The sequence below is a fragment of the Phascolarctos cinereus genome, unplaced genomic scaffold (assembly GCF_003287225.1).
Source record: "Phascolarctos cinereus isolate Bilbo 61053 unplaced genomic scaffold, phaCin_HiC Scaffold_7;HRSCAF=346, whole genome shotgun sequence".
Taxonomy (NCBI): Eukaryota; Metazoa; Chordata; class Mammalia; order Diprotodontia; family Phascolarctidae; genus Phascolarctos; species Phascolarctos cinereus.
The window spans coordinates 75,040,655-75,056,016 of NW_027556180.1; the positions used below are offsets into that span (position 1 = coordinate 75,040,655).

Genomic DNA, 15,362 nt, shown 5'->3' on the forward strand with positions numbered 1-15,362 from the left:
GTGAGCTTTGAAAGCAGAATTGATCTCCTTAATTGTTAGTATTCTCTGTTTCCTGAAATCATCCTGTATGTACTTACCTTGTAACATGTTGTGCCCCTTTTCTTCCCTCCACCCCGAAATTAAGCATTCTGTCAGCCCTGGGCCATGTACTTGGTAGAAGCTTAATACAATTGGTTGGTTTGGATTAGATTGGATTGGATTTCTGTAAGAAGCAAGACTTTATAGATTTGGTTGAAACATAGAACAAGAGAAAAACTGACCATTAGAATATCAATCTGAATTTTAAAACAAACCAACAAACAAACGAACAAAAAAACCCCCAACTTATTCTGTGTGTTTTTTTTTGTTGTTTTATTTTCTTTCTGAAAACATAATGTGAGCCTCAAAAATACCAGCCAGATTACATAGGAAGGCCAGCATGGATGGTGAAATTTGTGTTCTACATAGATGTTGTTCCCAGATGTGTGAGGGTTTCTTTTTGTACTATCTTCAGCAGATTTGGAATGTAGTTTAGCTTATAGATCTGTTTACACAGAAAAATACAAAGGTGAATTTTGACCTTTTATTTGACTTATAAGCACTAGCAGATAGAAAATCCCTGGAGAGTTATTAAAAGTTAAGATATAATAAAAATCATTCTGTGATGAAAGACACTTGTAATGTCTTCCTTGTAACTCCTTTTCAAAATAATATTTAAAATAAAATGTAATACAGACTGTGCCATTCTATTACATAATCCAACTTTATAGATATATTCTTAAAGACACATTTTGAAGGTTAGACAGGGCAATGGAACTTCATTACAATCAACAGGTCTAAAGAACAAGGTATTTTGACATTGACATGCTGTACTTTCTGTGTTATAAATTGAATGTTAATGAATTAATACAATCTGCCTTGTTCTCTAGAACTGGCTATTGATTAAGCATGTAACTTCACTTATTTAACAGTGTAAATGGGTTCTTAGATTTGGAGACTGCTCTGAGCCCTCAATTTTGTGGGCAAACCCATCAATCACCAAATGTGAATATTTTCAGGCTAGGGGGAGTGGTGATCTTATCAGTTTAGGTACAAAGGGGGGCTTTTCATTGTCATGCAAATCCAGTGCATAAGAGGCTACTTTTCTTTCTTTCTAGGAGCTCTTAACCTGGGGTCTGTGAAATTTAAAATACACACAACACACACACACACACACACACACACACAGAAACATCACACAGAGGTGTGTGTGTGTGTAAATGTATATATGTATATATGTATATATATACACACACTGTATATATGTGTATAGATAATTGTATTTTAGTATAATTCATTTTTATAATCTTGTGTTTTTCATTTGATGTATTAACAAACTTTATGCAGAGGAGTCTATGGACTTCACAAGACTGTTAAAGGGGTCAACGATACAAAAAAAGTAAAATAAAATCAGCGAAAGTTCGGAACTTTTATGTCTGCATTAAAGAATAGTGGTGTAGAGCGTCAGACATTCATTTCCTTGGGGTCCTTGAGGCCTGGGGGAGGTGGAGCTGTTTTTTTTTCTACTTTGTATTTACTCTTTCTGAAAGTTATGTGTACCCTCATGAGAATTTACCCAGGTTGCATTGCAAAATTAGTTTCAATTTGTTTCAGGGACTGAAAGGGTTAACATAAGAGAAGTCCATTAACAATAACAACTTACATTTTGAGATCACATATGTAAAATATGAATTATTTTTGGAGTATCTCCAGGTTCTCTGTCAATTCCTCCAGCCCCGACAGGTGGTATTCTGTCAGTAGTAGGGGTGGAGTCCTCTTCACCCCAGTTCTATTTAACCACTTAATAGCTTAGCTTTCATAAAGGATTAGTTATTTAAAAGTCATAAAAACAAATACATAAACATGCTTCCCAACATATGCTTCATAATTCCCCTTTGTACCACCTCATACTCTGGGGAGGGGAAGGAGATTAGATTCACTTAGCCCAATTCCTATAGATCACAGTCCGAAATTCCGAATCTAAACACCACACCCTAAACCCTTCCGTGGTCTCAAGTCCCAGGGACCCGGGCTTCTTCTGCTTCCACTGAATGTGGAAGTCTGTGATCCTGGCTCCTAGGTTGCCATCACTAGGTTCTTGGAACTGAAAAAAGACAGACAAAAACAAACAAACCAACAAAAACCATAGGCCCATTTCTTGGGCCACAGGATCTAAAAGGAGAGTGGAAGAAGCTGGCCCTTCCTTCTTCACCTGTTCAGTTCATGGAACCCATACTTTGGGTAAACTTGGACCTTCACCCTTATGGGCTAAATGGGAATGAGCAGTAAAAAGGGTGAGATTTTCCCATTCTGGCAGTGTTGTTGTTGTTTTAGGCAATTGGGGTTAAGTGACTTGCCCAAGGTCACACAGCTAGTAAGTGTCAAGTGTTTGGTCTGAAATTAGATTTGGACTCAGTTCAATTCCTGACTTTAGGGCCAGTGCTCTATCCACTGCATTACCTAGCTGCCCCCCCATTCTGGCAGTTTTGAAAATGCCACCTTTTCTATCTATATGGGCAATCTTTGGAGCCTACTTCCACCCATTGTCTTCTCCAAGAAGCAGGGAACCTCCAAGTTATGTGAGCTGGGCATGTATAAAACAAGCTGTGGTGACATATAAAATAGGGCACTGGCCAGTGAGATCCTATTCTTGGGAGAACATGCAAGGGGCCCACATGAACGTTTGGTGAGTCAGCTTCTCTAAAATTGCTTTGACAAGGAATGGAAGTATCTGGTTCTGTACTTCAGGACAAGCACAGGTATTTTCTGACTGCATTTTAAGAACTTACAGAGTAGGGAAGAAAATATTTGGTTGGTTGCTGAATTGGAACTAAGAGTGCATACAAGAAGCCCCAAAAGAAAAGTTAATTTCCTCTTTCCTCCTTTCTGGCCACAAAGTATAAGGAAAACTTTGTGTTTCTCATTGTCTCAGCTGCCAGCTCATGCTGCTGTTGCCTCCAGTTTTAGGAACTTTTAAGGTCTCAGAAGGCCCTATACAAAAGGAAAGAAGACAAACAGGAGGTAGCCCCATTCCAGAAATGGGCTTACCTTGGGGGAAAAGGAGACCTACCCCACTGATATTCCAAAGTATAACGTTATCCTTATACCTCATGGCCAGAAAAAAAAAAAGGAAAGAAACTAAATTTGTCCATTGTGACGTTTTGTATACACTCTCAGTTTCAGCTTGGAAGTTTCTAAAAAGCCCTTTTCTTCACCACTAAAAAAATGGACAAGAAAGTCAGAGAATATTTGTGCATGCTGTAAAGGTGAGAGACAGGTATCTCTACTCCCTGTCAAAATGTTTTCAATAGATTAAAAAACAAAACAAAACTGGGTCTTTCATTGGTAATTAAAATTCATGTTGACCATTGTCGAAAGTAAATTAATGAATGCAATAAAAAAATTCCTTTGGCAGATGCTCAGAAGTACAAGTTGATTGAAAGAACACAATGAACACTTGGCAACTCCACTATAACATTAAACAGAATGTACATTTTCATACCATCAGGTTGTTTTTTTTTTAGTAGATTGGCTGTAATCCACATACAGATTAGAAGAGCCAGTCTGTAGGAGAGAGACAAAGGGGAAAAAAAGAAAACAAATAAACAAAAAATAATCATGAATTGTCCATTGTTAAGCGCAAAAGATTATATATCTCCCAGATCAGAATTGCTACCAGATGCTAGGTTTAGTATTCTGGGCATCATAAAAATAGCACTATTGTGTTCTTCATTTAAATTTTTATCAACTAAGATTATACTCTGTTATTATGTAATTTTTAAGCTCTTTAAATGTAAAAGTCAAGCTTTTCAATCACCTATTTCCAGGAGGTAAGTGTCATTCCTAGCCTGATTCATAGGCCTGGAGCTGAAGAGCTTTTGTAAGGTTATTTCATACAAATATAATCTGATTTTAATCACTTTTAGATAGACAGTTGGAGACAATACCATAAACAATGATTTCTTTCTGCCGTATCTACTTTTATTTTTAATACATATTCATCTTCAAATTATTCATATACTTACTCTGTTATTGATTATGATTGTGACTTTTATTAACATTAGGTGCTACAGCACAAAACTTTTTTCCTTCACATAATGTAGAGGGAGGGAACTACTTTGACATATAGCCCAAAAAAGAAAAAAAATCAACCTTCATTTTATTCAGAGTAGTCAAAATTTTCATTTTTCTTCATAATGAGGAGTGATTTTTTTTCAGAGTAAGAGAGTATCCCAAGATGGCTTATGTGAACCTTTGCAATTCTTATATCAAAATTGAGTCTGGAATATTGATGTAAGGATCCATTTCCAAAACCTCTCTTGCATCTCCCTTGAACTTCAATAAAGATTTTGTGGTTAAAGTCGTGGGGTGAAAAGGATGAGGTTCTAACTTGTAAGTCAAAATATCAAAGTCCTATACCTATACCCTCTCCAATGACCATTTGAGAAAAAGAATCCAGTCCCTGGAAAGATTTGTGGAAATTTATACTTTGAAAAACTAAGTCATAGTTTTCTAAGTCCCAAATCTTGGAAGGGAAGGGATCTCTCAGGCTATCTGGTCTAATACTCTAATTTTACACATAAGGGTATTGAGGTCTAAGGCGTCACGCAGGTAATGTAGTGGAAAAGCTAGGATTCAAACCCAGGTTATCTGACACCAAACTTCAATGTGCTCTTTACTGTGTATGCTTCCTGTGGGTGTGAAGGCCTGAGTTCAAATCCTGCCTCACATACTTGCTAGCTATATAAACTTTAACAAATTGTTTAATCTTTCCCATCCTCAGATTCTGTTTCTATAAAATGGAAATGATAGCATATGGTTGTTGGGGATCAGATAAGATAACATGTAAAATTTTGTAAACCTTTAAAGTATATGTAAATACAGGCTCTTATTATCATGATAATATGCATCTCTTTGACCTATATGCTCAGAGAATACACCCCTAGCAACCTTAAATGTGTTTGTGGGTGACAAGATAACTATACGACTGGAAACTATTTGGAGGAGAATTTGCCATTGCCATAAAGGATAACATTGGTTCAGCCAAGGGTAGCCTTTTACAAAAATGAGAAACAAGGGAGCGTGTGTAGGGATATATAGTATTTGGGGTATGTGGCAGAGTTTACTTGGAGATGTAGCTATTCTGCCTCTGGTGACTTCTTACTTTATTAATGATTCTTACTAATTGATGCAAAGCTCAGCTGTTGCTACACGTTTAAGGAATACAAATTCTCCAGGGACATGTATATTTTAGAGCTCTGAGATATCCTAGGTAGAGCTATGTCCTTCTATTTTCACAGTTTCTGACAACCCCAGAAGCAGTGCTACCCCAAATCCTTCAGGTTAGGGAGAAAAGCTATTTAGTAAACTCATCCTCACAAAGTTACTAGTGTTTAATCAGATGACCTATTCAGCAGTATTTGCATTCTGACAGATGATATGTTTAGAGAAAAAGGTTTGTTTCTAACAGATATTTTAGACATGAGTTTTGCATAAAGGGAAAAGAAAACTTATCCAAGGTCGCACAGATTATAAAAAAACAAAACCTGTACCAACCCCATCCCCTTGATTCTAATTTTGAGGCAGATTTTCCTTTGGGATATCCTTCCATTCATATTAGATGGATAACTACTTATGTATCATTCATATGTTGGTTTGAAAAGTGTTCTCTACATACATTCCAGCATCCTCTTCAATTGACTTTCTTTAAAAATTCATTTTTTTCCTATTCTTTAAGGATAACCAATGTTATGCAAAGTGTTTTTGTGTTAGAAAATGAGATTAAAATGAAATTAAGTGTAAAGTAAAATACAGTTTTCAAATTGTAAAGTTAACACTACCAGCAGTCCATGTTTACTTAGAATACTAGAAAGTACCTTCCCTCTGCCAGCCTTATGAAGTAGACGGTAGAATTATTATTTACCCCCATTTTACGGACAAGGAATTTGAGGAAAAGTGACTTCCCCAAGGTCACACAACTAATGTATGCATTACTTCTGATCTTTTTTTTTGCCAATATTCTTCTGTTTGTATTATATGAATTAGGATACATTTCATTTCGAGAAAATAGAGGATATATGTTGCTAGTGTTCAGAAAAGAGTAAAGAGAGGTTACCTGATCTTTGAAATAATTATCATTGATAAATACAGAGCTTTTATAAGCAGTGCCCACAGTATTGTTTATCAAAGCCAAGCAAGGTAGACTTTTGCCATATGAGCTGTTAGGTTCTCCAGGGGTGGGGAACCTGCAGCCTTGAGGTCACATATGGCCTTCTAGGTTCTCAGGTGAGGCCTTTTGACTGAGTCCAGATTTTACAGACAAATCCTTTTATTAAGGGGATTTGTTCTGTGAAGTTTGGATTCAGTCAAAGGGCTACACTTGAGGACCTAGAAGACCACATGGTCTTGAGGCCGCAGATTCCCCACCCCTGTATCTAGGCCATTTGGCCCTTAGTAGATCTGAATCCAAACACAATGAATGAACTATGTCATAATGGAGGTTTAATGCATTTTTCTTCCTATTCCTGTTAGAAAAAGCTGGTGAATCCATTGACTCCACCTGATGAAATTATCAAAAGTCGTTTAACTATTCTGTGATTAAATAGATTTTTTTTAGTTTTCCAATGATTACAAGCTCCTGGGCCTTTGAAGTTTTGCATTTAATAGTAATTATGCTGTTTTCATTTAATATAATGAGTACTGTATGATTATATCAGCTTTGTACTGGTGTCAGCCATGCCATAGTAATTCCACAATCTTCTCCCCCAATTCAATAAATTAATATAAAATCCTTGTTTTTCATTTCTACAGAAATCTTAAATGGAGGAGTATATGTTGACCAGAACAAATTCCTCTGTTATGCAGACACCATTCATTGGCAAGATATTGTTCGCAACCCATGGCCTTCTAATTTTACACTGGTTTCAACCAATGGTAGCTCAGGATGTAAGTATTATCATCTTTTCTTCTTTATCAGAATTTTTTTTTGCAACATAAAACAGTTAAAACCTACAATTATTCATTGTACCTGAAAAAGATATATATTTTAAATGTTCTTTGAGAAACTTATAGGTAGGAAGCACAAAATGACCTTCCCATATTATGCATTTGAACTGTTATTTCCACTCTTTTCTGCCCTACTGGCCCCTTTCAGAACCACGGTTGCTGCTTGCTGCTTGCTTCTTCATATTCGTGAATACTTTCTCCCTCCCGTCCTCCCTCCTTTCTCTTTACCTACATATAATTACTTCTTACAGAGGCCAAATCTCTTCCTTCATCTGTTTCCTATCCCACTGTTTATTACTGAAGTACATGACTTCAACTTCTTGTCAGGGTTGTACAAGTGAGAAATATGAGGGTAGTGAATGAAAATGTCTCCCTTTAAATAATATTGCAATTACTATTTATGTTAAACTGAAAACTTGTTCCTAGACTTTTATTCATAAAACAAAACAACCAGAATGGAAGCTTTATGATGGTAGGATCATGTTTTTGCCATTCTTTGTATTCCAAGAGCTTAGCATAGTGCCTAACATGTTTAGCTTTTAATAAATGCTTCTTGACTGTCTAGTTCATTACAAAATTGTGAAAGCATTTCAGATCTCACAGAAAGGGAACCTTACTGATGACTTCCCATCCTTACATAGGACTCACAGGGTTTCAGTGGCTGGCCTCATAACTTGTCTTATTTTTTCCATTCTTAAAGTAGTCCCTGAATTTCGTTGCAATTATAGTACATATCAGCTTTGACTGTGTTATATGCCTTAAAAAAAATCAACTTGTCAAAACCTTTGAAAAAAATGTTCTATGTTGATTCAATTTTGTCTTCATAAAATGGACTATGTTCTCCTCACATTTATTGTTACTGACATTTGTATGAAAACAGCATCTTTGTCAAGGGATAATCTGGCTTTTATATTTTTCATCTGCTATTATATATTCCCCATCTGAAATCGCAACTGTCCTTCTATGGTTCTATAATTATTTATTGTAGTAGTGATTGTATTACAAGCAGGGGATTATGACTTTTTATAAAACATCATCTGCCAGAGGACAATGATTATATGTCTTGACTGGCTTTGATATTATAAAAGGAACATAAATGAAGACATTTGATCAAAAGTGGCAGGTGATATTACATAGACACATACACACACATATATACATATATACATGTATACATATATTTCAAACAAAGGGCTAGAACTTAAAAAGTAAAACAATGATTTTCATGACACCTTTGAGCAGAAGGTTTCATCTTTATAGACAATTCCAGTTTGCTGAAGATTATACACAGATGCAATACGCACATACATATACCTATATATGTACATACAAACACATGCACACACATATGCATACACATACACATATATACATGTGTATATACATACATTTATATATATGTGTGTATGTAGATACATATAATACACACATATTTACATATACATTTGCACATATACATTTAGTGAATTGCTTTTTTGAAATATTGAAGTGAATTAGAAACTGAACCTGTTCACCCTATAGAAGAAGACAAAATAATTTGCTCCTATTACTCTTTGGCTCCTGAAGGAAGAGTGGGAGATTTAGAAAAGCCCCCCCCCACTCCCGTTTTTTAAAATAGCTGTGTGAGAAGGCAGATTGGCTGGATGAAAGGATTGGACTGTTGCTTTCCAAATAATCAGACTGGACTGGAATGCTTGAATGAGATCAAGCAGGAGTGAAGTCTAAACCCTGAGCCAAGAGGGAAAGATGCCCACCAGCCTCTCAGGTTTTGAAGCCATAGAGGTCTGAGGGGTTTGTTGAACTATCACAGATGGTATCCCTTTTGTGTTAATCTCCTTTTGAGGGCAAATTTGGATGGTTGTGCCTACAATTAGACAACTGTGGCTGCAATTTTTTTGCATGCAAATAATTGCAGGTGCAAAAATTGCAAATGCAGATGGATGTCATGGTCAATGGTCCTTTAAAAATTAACTTGCCAAATGTTTCTCAAAGCTTTATTCTTTAAATAGCTGTTAAGTATCTTTACTTCCTGGCACATTATATGCCCTGAATGGCATCATATGCATAAATAATGAAACTGTACTGGTGCCCATTTAGAAAAATCAAGTGAGTTCAGGTTGTATTTTCATTCATTAATGGTGTCTCATTATTTAAACCAATTGATAGTGAGATGATATTTATACTAGGAGACCACATTGTTTATTCTTTTTAAGAGAAGTCTAAGAAATTATACGTAAGCTATGAAATTGATTTATTGCAAACACTTTCAAATTTCTGAATATTCAATTCAATAAGAATATCACAGTACAGTAGTATCTTCTGGTTGTCACCTAGTTAGATCTTCTTATACTCAAAAATTTGTTGATATCTTCTAGCTATTACTTTAAGCTGTCATTAGATGGATAAAAATGGGTTTAATTCATCTTGTGATCTAATTCATGGGGCTTAGGAAAGTTAAAAGTTCACAGATTTGAAAGGAGCAAAAAAGAAGTCCAGAATGACTGTAGTTTTGAAAACACCTTCCCTATCTTGCCACAAAATACTCAATCATGCCTAAGCAAGGTAGGCTGGACAATTGACCTTGGCATAACCAATAAGGTATATCTTATAGTCACTTGTTTATAATAAATGACCTTCATTTGAATTAAGAGGACACTTCATTTAATTTGCCATCTTGCTCTGGATATGCACCATCTCCATTTTAATGTGTGTATTTTAGTTTATGAATATGTTCATTAAATGCATGCATACATGCATACACATAAAGAGCCACAACTTGAGTCTTTTCATTCCCCCTAGTGCATCTAGCTAACTAACTGGTTGCATGCAAAATGTATGCTAAAAACAGAGTGCTAAACTCTTCTGAAAATCTTTTAAAGAACATGTGCCTAGGAATAGGAAAAATATGAATCATGCTTAAGAGCATATTTGATGAATTGTATTGTTTCTTTTAAGGTGGCTTTTTAAAGGAAAGTTTTTTTATATTATAAAGATTATTATCTTTTCAAATTTTGAGTTTCAAATTCTCTACCTCTCTCATCCTTCTCCATTCACTGAGAAGGCAAGCAATATGGTGTCAATTATTCATGTGAAATCGTGTAAAATAAATGTCCATATTAGCCATGTTTTTAAAAAAGCAAGAAAATACGGAAAATTATACTTCAATTCACACTCAGAGTTCATCAGTTTTCTCTCTGGAGGTAGATAGCATTTTTTTTTTCATCATTAGTCCTTTGGAATTATCTTGGATCATTGTATTAATCATAGTAGCCAAATCTTTCACAATTGATCATCATTACAACATTGCTGTTACTGTACATAATGATCTTCCAGTTCTTCTCACTTCACTTTGCCTCACTCAGGTGTTTCCCTTTTTTTTTTTTTCAGAAACCACTTCCTTCATTGTTTTTTATAGCACAGTAGTACTCCATCACCATCATATGCCATAACTTTTTCAACCATTTCCCAATTGATGAGCATTCCCTAGATTTCTAATTCTTTGCCACCACAAAAAAGAGCTGCTATCAATATTTTTGTACACATACATCATTTTCTTTTTTCTTTGATCTCTGAAGAATACAGATCTAGTGGTGTTATTACTGGGTGAAAAGATATGCACAATTTTATAGCTTTTTGAGCGTTGTTCCAAATTTTTCTCCGGAATGGTTGGACCAGTTCGTGACTCCATAAGCAGTTCATAAGTGTACCTAATTTCATTCATCTACTGCAGCCTTTGTCATTTCTGATAAAAATGACAGAGCTGTTTTAATTTGCATTAATAAATCAATAGTGATTCAGAACTATTTTTCATATGATTATAATTAGCTTTGATTTCTAAATATAAAGTCTGTTTATATCCTTTGGATATTTATCAATTGGATAGCGGCTGTTTTATAAATTTGACTCAGTTCTATACTCAGTATATATGTTTGAGGTGTGTATCAGAAAATATGTTTTGTATAAATTTTTGGCATTACTTCAATGTCTCTAATATCTCTTAGCAAAATGCAGTTTACCCGATTATCTATTTTAATTTGGTCCATTTTTGCCTTTGTATTGTCTGAGATCATGTTTGCTACCCCTGTCTTTTTCACTTTATATGAAGTATATTAGATTCTGCTCCAGCCCTTTATTTTGACTGTGTGTGTTATTCTGTTACAAGTCTCTTGTAAACACCATATTGTTGGATTCTTGTTTTCTAATCCATTCTGTTTTCTGCTTCCATTTTATGGGTGAGTTCATCACATTCACATTCATAGATATAATTACTAACTATGTATTTCCCTTCATCCAGTTATGTTCTGTTTCTTCTCTCTCTGTCTCTCTTTTTATCCTGTCTCTCTTCAAAAGTCTATTTTGCTTCTAACCACTGCATCCCTTAATCTACCCTCCATTTTTATCCTCCTCCTCCTTTCTCTTATCCCCTTTCTCTCCTATTGTATTATTGGGCAAGTTACATTTCTATACATAACTGAGTGTGTATATGTATTCTTCTCTCTTTGAATAAATTCCAACAAGAGTGAGCTTCAAACTTTGCCTGCCATCCTACCCCCATTTCCTCCTGTATTGTAAAAGTTCTTCCTGGAGCACCTCCTTTATGTGAGAAAAAATTTCCCCAATCTACCTCTTCCAACTCCCAGTACATCTTTCTGAAATCTTTTTTTTAAAAATCATTCCAACATAATTGACTCACATCCATTCCCACTGTCTATGTAAACTCATTTTAACAGCCCTGATAATGATAAAGTTCTTAGGAGTTATATGCATCATCTTCCAATAGGGAATATAAAAAGTTTAATTTTATTGAGTCCTTTATAATTACTCTTTCATGTTTACGTTTGTATTTTTCTCTTGAGTCTTGTATTTGAACATCAGATTTTCTATTTAGCTCTGGTATTTCTTCAGTAATTCTTAAAAGTCTTCTATTTTATTAAAGATTCATTTTTCCCTGGAAGGATTGTGCCCAGTTATGCTAAGCCTAATTCTTGGTTGTAATCCTAGCTCTTTTGCCTTCTGAAATATGATTTTCCAAGTGCTTCACTCATTAAATGTGGAAACTGCTGAATCTTTTGTGATCCTTACAATGGTTCCATAATATTGAATAGTTTGTTTCTGTTTCCTAGAAGTGTTTTCTCCTGGACCTGGGATCTCTGGAATTTGGCTATAATATCCCTCAGAGTTTTCATTTGGTTATCTCTAGGAGGTGATCAATAGATTCTTTCATTTTCTATTTTACCCTCTGGAGCTAAGATACCAGGGAAGTTTTCCTTGATAATTTCTTGAAATAAAATATCTAGGCTCTTGTTGATCATGGCTTTTGGTAATTCAATAATTCTTAAATTATTTTTTTTTTCCAATGTATTGTATGGATCAGTTGATTTTCCAGTGAGATATTTTACATTTTCTTCTTTTTTGCCATTCGTTTTATTTTGTTTTATTGTTTCTTAATGTCTCATGGAGTCATTACTCCCCTCATGCCAAATTTTAACTTTTAAGGAATTATTTTCCTCAGTGAGATTATGTATTGTTTGGAGGGGAATGTTGGGGGAGTTCAGCTGGGTGTCTGTTCCTAATCTATCCTCGGCTCCACCTAAAGGTAAGTTTTTAAAGAAGACTTTTCAGTAAAACATGAGACAGACATAGTAGGAGAGCACCTAGTTGCCCTTGATGAATTCCTGTCACGTGGGTCAGATGAAGTATATCACTATGGTCCTAAAAGAACTGTCATGAAAAAAAAAAGTGACTACTGAATCACTGGCAATGATTTTTGAAGGATCATGAAAGATGGGAGATAGCAGAGAATTGGAGGGCAAATGTACTGATTTTCAAAGAGAAGAGAACAGATTCTTTATACTATAGAACAGTGAGTCTCCCTTTAATTTCTGTGAATAGTCTAGAGTAGACCATTATAGAGATGGTAGGTAAAATTTTAGAAATGGAGGAAGCGATTTCATAGAGCCTGAATTGACTTCATCAAGAACAGAACATACTAGACTATGCTCATTTCTTTCTTTGTGTGTATGAGCAGGGAGAAGGGGGAAGGCCAGGATTACTAATGAAGTAGATGAATGATATTATGGAAATATAATTTGATAATGTATCTCATACTACTCTTGTTCAAGAGATGGAGAGAAATGGATTATAAACAGAGATATGTCCAAACTCAAAAAGCAGTTTTTAATAGCTGAAAGTCAATATGATGGAAGTTCTCCAGGGAAGTACCCTGAGGCTTGACCCCATACTGTTACTGACATTTTTTTAATCAGTGATTGGGATAAAGGTATAAGTATTATGATCACCAAATTTACAAATAGCAAAATGCTGAAGTAACATCTTGGGTGATAGAAATTGTGTCAACATGGAACTTAACAGCCTAAGGTCTTGGAGTGAATCAAATAAGGTCAAATTTACTGGAAAGAAATGTAACATCTTCCATTGTGTTTCAAAAATTATCTTTGAAGCCAAGGATAGGCTGAGGATGTTAAAGTTGAGCAGCTATTTTTCTGAAAAGTTCAGGGAGTTTTAGTGAACCTCAAGCTGAAAATGAGTTAGCAGTGTGACAGAGAAACCAGTGAAGCTAATGCAGTCTCTGACTACATTGAGAGGCATAAATTCCAGTATGAGAGCTGATGGTCCCACTGTACTCCACTGTTGTCACACCTCATCTGGAGTTACTTACAGACACTACAATTTAAAAAGGGGTAAGCTGTGACTCCCCAGCTTCCAGAGGAAAACAAAAAAGATAATGAAAGGCCTTGATTCTATATCACATTAGGATCATTTGAAGGAATGAGAAATATTTGATCTGAAGAAGAGAAGATTTGGGGGATGTGACACCTCTCTCCAACATTTGAAGGTCTGGAATTTGAAGAAAAAGGATTTTTATCCCTAGACAATAGAGCCTTAAGTAATAAGAGAAAATTGCAAAGAATCCAATTTGGACTTGGTATTTACAAAAACTTCCTAACAAATAAAGCAAAATAGAGTACCAAAGTTGCATGAATTGCCTACAGAGATGGTGGGTTTCTTTTCCTTCAAAGTCTTCAGTAAGAATCTGTATCATCATTTTTCAGGTATGTTATAATAGAGAGTTTTTTATATATGAATCGGACAAGAGGACTGCTGAGTTTATCCCACCTTTTAAATTCTGATTCTGTGAAATGTCTACAAGGACATCAATTTCAAAATGGAATTTAAGATCCTTGTAAATCATGACTCATTTATGATTCCTGGTATATAGTAGTCATTCAGTCAGCATTTATTAACTGCCTACTATAAGCTAGGCACTATGCTAAGCTTTGGGGATACAAAGGAAAGCAAAAGACAGTCCCTGCCCTCAAGGAACTCACAGTCTAATGGAGAAGACAGAATACAACAATTATGCACACACAAGTTATGCCAGGGATACATTGGAATTAACCAACAAAGGGAAAGCACTAGTATTCAGGGCATTAGGAAAGGCTTCCTGTAGAAGGGGAGATTTTAGTTAGGACATGAAGGAAGCTAGAGAAACCAAAAGGAAGAAATGAGGGGGGAGTACATTCCATGCATAGGACACAGCCAGTGAAAATGCCTGAGGTCATTAGAGGGAGTGTATGTGAGGCACAGCAAAGAGATCAGTGTCATTAAATTACAGATTATCTAGAGTAGTGTACAGTATAAGAATACTGGGAATGGAGGGGGAGATAAGTTTTGAAGGACTTTGAATCCAAATATTAGGTTTTGTGTTTGATTCAAAAGGTGAAAGGGAGCCACTTGAATTTACCAAACGGCAGTGGGAAGTGGAAGGGTGAAACAGTAACACTTGCACTTTAGGAAGATCAGTTTGACAGGAGAGTGAAGGATGGACTGGAGTGGGGAGTGACTTGTGGCAGGGGGACAAAGCAGAAGTCCGTTGCAATAGTGTGGATATGAGGTGATGGGGCCTGAACCAAGGTGATGGCAGTGTACAAGGAGATAAGGAGGCATATGGGATAGAAAGTCTGTAGGAAATGAATTAGATTGAAAATGGAGCGTGAAAGTGAAGAGTCAAGGATGGCATCTAGGTTTGGAGCCTGAGTAACTAGGAGAATTCTCCTAGTACCATCGATAGTATTAGGAAAGTTAGGAAGACAGGAGGGGTTTTAGAAAAGATAACGAATTCAGTTTTTGACTTGTTGAGTTTAAGATAAATATTGTACATCCAGTTTAAGATGTCCAATAGGCATTTGGAGCTATGAGACTGGAAGTCAGGAGCGGTCAGGTCTGGGTAACTAGAATTGAGAATCATCAGCATAGGGGTGATAAATGAATCCATGGGAGTTGAAGGAATCGCTAGTTTAAAAAAGTAAATGTGAAGA

General features: G+C 35.6%; 1 protein-coding gene across 1 annotated transcript in view; it reads left to right on the forward strand.

Annotated features, from left to right (window-relative positions):
- The window catches only part of ERBB4 (erb-b2 receptor tyrosine kinase 4), a 1,374,278-nt gene that overhangs the window by 909,813 nt on the left and 449,103 nt on the right, over positions 1–15,362 (forward strand). The window contains 1 exon segment of the mRNA XM_021008671.2: positions 6,829–6,963. Within this exon segment, the coding sequence (XP_020864330.1) occupies positions 6,829–6,963 (135 nt within the window).